Source organism: Amblyomma americanum, chromosome 9 (genome assembly GCF_052857255.1).
Source record: "Amblyomma americanum isolate KBUSLIRL-KWMA chromosome 9, ASM5285725v1, whole genome shotgun sequence".
Classification (NCBI taxonomy): domain Eukaryota; kingdom Metazoa; phylum Arthropoda; class Arachnida; order Ixodida; family Ixodidae; genus Amblyomma; species Amblyomma americanum.
Window position 1 is genome coordinate 81967198 of NC_135505.1, and position 6000 is coordinate 81973197.

General features: G+C 47.6%; 1 protein-coding gene across 1 annotated transcript in view; it reads left to right on the top strand.

Annotated features, from left to right (window-relative positions):
• LOC144103464 (calcium-activated chloride channel regulator 3A-1-like) overlaps positions 1 to 2715 on the top strand; it is a 57202-nt gene extending 54487 nt beyond the window's left edge. Inside the window, exons 10-11 of the mRNA XM_077636174.1 lie at positions 558 to 872; positions 2204 to 2715. Of these exons, the coding sequence (XP_077492300.1) occupies positions 558 to 872; positions 2204 to 2715 (827 nt within the window). The remainder of the gene's footprint in view (positions 1 to 557; positions 873 to 2203) is intronic.
• Positions 2716 to 6000: the final 3285 nt, after the last annotated feature.

The window sequence follows — 6000 nt, forward strand, 5'->3', positions numbered from 1 at the left end:
GAACTTCGTGCGCGCAGGCGGATGCGTTCATGCGCCCCATTGTTCGGCTATGGTCCCGCCCTTCCGCGGCCCTTGCGCACTGCCGCAACGACCCGGGCGCATGCGGAAAAAATGCGATCGTACAGCGGCCTGGAAGGGGGAGGGGGTTTGTCTGCTTTCCCCTGGCAGTAGCGCCACGCTCCTCTCCGCTGACATCGGTGCTGTGAGTTGTGCTGCGTGCGTCAGACGGTGGGCATCTGCCGCCACTCACGGCGTTGTCTTCCTGGTGTAAAACCGTCTGCTTATGAATCCGGCATGGGTGTGGAAAACATAGAGAGCTTTGTAACTGTACGCGCATACACCTGTCTCACTTTCTTTACCTCTATATATCGCAGACTCAAAACACCTACAGAGCGCAGTTGAAGAAATGGTGGAAGTTGTCGCCCAAGTTGCGTGGCTCGTTCTAAATGCAGAGGCGCATCCTCCTTAATTTTTGTAATGAGCTTGCGAACTCACTGGTCGTCTGAATTCTCCTCCTCGTTCTTATTATGCCCCTTTTTCTATTGCGACTCACGCAGGAGCAGCCCCGGGAACCAGCTTCGAACCGGCGTACGATTTTCCCGAACTGGCGACCGGGTACCCGATCTCTATGTTCGAGATTATCGACGACCCCTCCGACGACACCACCGACCACACCACCGGCACAGCCGCGGAGACTATGGAAGATTTCCAGACAGTGGCCGACTGTGGTAGTTTTTTTGTCACGAAAGATATTACGATAAACCAAGTGCCACCAGGAAGGCACTGGTGGATTAAAGCGCACGTGATTCCGGAGACTCCCCTGGTACAGCTAACTTGGACTTGGCCTGGAGCTCGCTTGTCGTATGGAAAGGGTAAGCACTAAAGAACAGACATGTTTTGTTAAGTGTTCGGGGCGTACAGGCTTAATCCACTTATTCGGTGCAGTATTCAAGGATGAAAAACTGCGCCAGTTGGCAGCGATGAAAAAGGGATGGAAGCATTTGTAGATTTTTTTTATTGTCGTGGCACAGTTCGCGCAATGTTGCGTAGCATTCTTGATTGCCAAATAAAATCGAGTTTCATCCCACGCGTTCTGCATGATGCTGAACACTTCTATGCGCCGGGAAACATGTTCTATAAATGCAATTGTATTCCTTTAAGTAAATCTACTGGTGCATTTTACATAACTGAGGCTAACACACACCACTTTATCAACAGTATTGCTATTCGTTGCCTCCACTGTACGGGTTATCCAGTAGTGCTGTGGAAAGCGTCAGAACATTTAAAGAAGCTTTTATACTCGGTGGTTGCCTCCCGGGCTCGTCAGAAAACCGTATCACATAAACCTATACACTTTAATTTGAATATCACCGTGAATTCGAAATGTCACGTGTAATTTACGCATAAAGACAAGTTGCCAATGCGCTCGTCAGCTGCCATATGAAATGGGCGCATATGTGTGCAGCTATGGGGTGAAAATGGCTTTTGATGTACTGCGCCTTGTGTTTTCGGCATTATAACGAAGACGGACAGCAACTTGTCCCGACAGCTTCACAGTATTTCTGCAGGTATTTATTATTATTAAGCTCGGAGACAGTTTTTACATCAATCCTTCTTGAATAAAAAGCGCAAGGAACATCCAGAGGTAACAAGAAGGTTCCCTGGGACTTTCACACTTTTTGTATATACATGTTGGAAAGTAAGTTAATTGAATTGAACCTTCTATAACAGACATGGTGGGAAAAACTGCTAGCACAGCGGAGAGAATTATAGCTTCGCAACTTTTTGCACTCATCAGAACAGACTTATCGCCGGAAAAGGTGCGAAGTAAACAAGGGCGGAATTGGCGATCATTGCGTGCAACTTAAATAAAGCCAAACATACCAGTGTGCGAATTAAAAATACTTCCCCCTTAACCCTCTCTCTTTGTGGTCTTATTTTATTTGTGGTTTTTTTAGTCAGCTCACGTCTTTGTCCATCACTACTACTTGATGCTATAGAGGGTCAGGCAGACGCCCGTGTCATCCCGAACACGATCGACGCCTTTTCATGTTCCGTCGAGCAACATATATACCGCCAGAACGGTCACATGAACTTGGTGAGGGAAACTAAAGAATATCAGCGCAAATAGTTGGCACAGCTTAGGACGACGTTACAAAGGATGGTCTCCTGATTCCCCTTCAATGGCGTTATTTTTTCGCAGTTTCTGCCATGGTTATTCGAGCCGCAAAATTTTTCGATGACCTAAAGAACGACTTTGAAAACCAGGCTGAGATCACGGAAGCCAATGTCGTCGAAGGCAACCTGGACCCAAAACCACCTGGGGCCAAGCACAACGTAACTCTGTCAATTCCGCGCACCTTCTGCTCGCTTCAGCAAGATGAGCAATTGGACTTTCAGTTTTTCCTGGCAGTGCAAGTATCTAACAGCGATGGGCTAACCAGCACTTCGAACGTGGTAACAGTGGACTGCGGCCCTCCGCCTGTTACAACTACAGCAGCTCCCACCACGAAAGCCACAGCGACCAGGACCCCGACCCCAAATGTCACGACAACGCAAGCTGAGGATGCAGCCAAGGAAAGTATTCGGGAGTCGGATTTCGTCGCGTCCCCCTTCTTCTGGGTTGGACTTTCCTGTATCGCAGCGGCGATCGTGATCGTCATCGCAGTCGCGGTGTCGGCGATACTGAAGCGCGAGGAAGCGGAGGAGTCTTAGAATTTTCTTTTAAAAAATAAGTGAGAATAAAAAACCTATTTCGCCCTGTCAGGGCTCCTAAAAGTCCAGGAGCCCTCTGGGCTCCGTCTCACGCCTCACCCAAATGTCCAGTTTTCGAGTGCCAATGCTAGAAGCTGACCGCAGGGAGGTCGGTTATTCCGAACGAACCCACCGCGGAATCAAAGCTGGTCAAAATTATTCCGGAGACATCACTCTCCGGAATAATTTTGACCACTTTTGAATCCGCGGTCAGCTGGTACCGTTTCATCCTGCTCAGTAGTCGAGCGGCCTAACCACTGAGCCACCGAGGTGGTGTAAATTATTTTCGTATCGTGTGTTAGGCGCGCGTCAATGTTGTAATGGTCATTACCTAGTGTGCTGTGTGCTGAAGGTATGTCGCAAGGGAGCTCTGCTTTTTCCTCTGCCCCCTGAAGTTTCACAGCCAGGTCGTGCTTTGGGCAGCTGATCTTTACATGATCAGCTTTCGCACGGCGGTAGAGATGATGTCGGTTGTGTGGATGGGTGACTAGCGCAAGACTGCTGTGCAAGGCACAACTACCACCGCCGCTTCACTCCATCTGAAGCCTGTGGTTCTCACTGTATTCGCAACTGAAATAAAGCATATAGTTACCACTTACCAGTGTGATAATTAAAAATACTTCCACCTTAACACTCTTTATTATTGGGTTTTTATATGTTATTTTTAGTCCAAACGCTAATAGGCTTACACTTTAATACAGTACACACAAATGCCGCCAGTCTAACACACATTTCCGTGGTGAAAGCTTCGTTAAAGCATTAAATTTTCGTAATAAAATTTTGTTGACGAAGTATAGCTTTTTAGAAGGAAACTGAGCACAACTCGGAATAATTTGGTTATAAAGAATAAAGTTTTATTAAACCAAATATCTTCTAATTCAACTGCAAATCTTTCTTGTGGAGTCCTATGGCTAGAAATTTTGAAGCTGAATACTTTGCCAAGACATTGGGCAAAACAATCGGCCGATCCCTTCGCTGCGCAAGCCATGGAAATGCGAACAAACTGTTTGCTAATCCGCGCGGCGTTTAGATTACTGAAGGAATGTTTTTGTCATCTATACACAAGGAGCAACAACGGAAAGGTTGTGACCGAAGAAAACTTTATGCATTTTTCTCCTTACGTCTCCTGTAAACACCCACGTGGCCACATCGATCAGATAACGTGTACGACGCAAAAATGGGCTTTGTTCAGTCAGAAATCGTTAGTGCTAATGGCCTTGTATTAAGCTGACTCCCCGGCCTGCGCACTTTCCCCCTCTCTCTTACTTAGGTAACAGGAGCAACACCGCCGTCCGCTTGCATCAGCGCACAGCACACAGCGCTTCCTCTACCCATAACTGCGTCTAAAAGCCGCGTGCACTAATACCACCCAAACCGCTAGCTTTTCGAGTGTGTGTTATTTGCTCGAGCTTTGTCGAGGCGGTGGTCCGAAAATGTAGGTGTTAAATGCATTAGTGCATTATAACATCGCCATAACAAAACATTCTCACAGAACCTAGAGAACATCCACAGATTTTTCCACTAAATCGGCATGGATGCCAAAGACTATAACTTTATGGGTGCACATATATAGTAAATTTTTGTCAGTATACTATGTTTAGACAAAATGAAATATGTATCGAGATGCAATAGACAACATAAGTGTTTAGAAAGTCTATAGAATATTTTTACAATGGGCGTCACGATATTCTTGGCTCATTCCTCGTTGTCTTCATTGCCTTCTGAATTAAGTCCGGTGATGGGGCAGCATGCTCAGTAGTCGCTGCTACCTAGATCAACTGCGTAATCCACCGTTCGTGCAGCTGAATTGCGAGATTTGCCACGTTTCAGTGGTCGTGCCGCCCTTGCGGGGATCGTCATTCTGTGCTTCTCTGCTTCGCCGTTTGATCGAAAATTGCACCCACGCTGGAAAAGCAACGCAAAACAAAGAGGCAATTATACATCTCGTTTCAAGAGAGATCGCACTGCAGGCTCTAGAACGGTGCGGCAGCATTCAAAAGTTTTGTTCCCATTAATGGTTTACGGACTAAAGGTGGTCAGTGCATGCGGTGTCGAAAGAAATAAAGGTCGGAGGCGAAAGGCAAGAGAGAAAAGAGAGAAAAAAACTTTATAGGCTCCAAAAATTGGTCGATTCAGCGGGACCCGGGTGACTTCATGTTGAAGTTCCGAGTCTTCCAGGGGTGGTGCCCTTATTCCAGCGCCCCACTGAGTCTTGCTAGCTCATACGCATGCTGGACCAGTCCTTTTTGGACCACCAGCACGCTGCTGGTGAGCAGGCTCTCCCACTATTCCGCCTTGGGCTCTTTTAGTTTATTGTTTTTACACTCCCATGTAATATGGTATAAGGCACCCGTGTGCTGTGCGATGTCAGTGAACGTTAATGATCCCGAGGTGTTCGAAATTATCGCGGAGCCCTCCGCTAAGGCACTCCTTTCTTTATATTTTCTTTCACTCTCTCTTTTATCCCTTCCCTTCCGCTGCTTTTCAAGTGGCCACTTATATGTGAGACAGTTACTGCGCCATTTCCATTCTCAAATATCAATTTTAATTTTTTTTTTCACTCTGCGTTCTGCTAACTGCTTTCCGAATGTTCACAGTCCAGGTTGTTTAATTGTCTAATGTGCGTCCAAGAGAACAGGGGGCACTGCGAGCGCGCGAAGAGACCAGACGTGCGGCGTGTCGGTTCCTAGTATTTTCTCCAGAAACCGCGGAACTTTTCTGGTGACCCCACCGAAACCCTGACTATCACCTTCCCAACATCGAGCGGAACCTGCTGGTCCTGGTCCTACCTGAAAAGGTAGGCCCGAAACTGGCTGTTCAATGACACTTTTTCATCATCGCCACGCCGCGGAACGCTATGGCGACCGCTACTCAACGCGGCTACGATCCCACTGCAATGGCGTGGGCTGAAATCGACATTCAAACACCCGAAGACAGGTCTCCACCCATTGAAGATAAAGGACTCTTTACGCTGATTTCCATGCTTAAGTGCACATAGCGTTCCAAGATATCCAAGGACGGTACCACGACGGCGTCGCTCAAGCAAACACGGGCAGCTGGGCTCACTGCCCGCCTCTTCTTCGGCAGCGTACAAGACTGTTCTGCACCTACCCAAGAGCACGTCAAACGAAAAGTTTCACCAGCTAGGCATCAGCAACACCTTCAGCGAGCTCGTCGAAACTCTGCTGGGAACGCAAACCACGAGACTCAGAGGCACCCCTACGGGACGAGTGCTCCTAAGAAGGT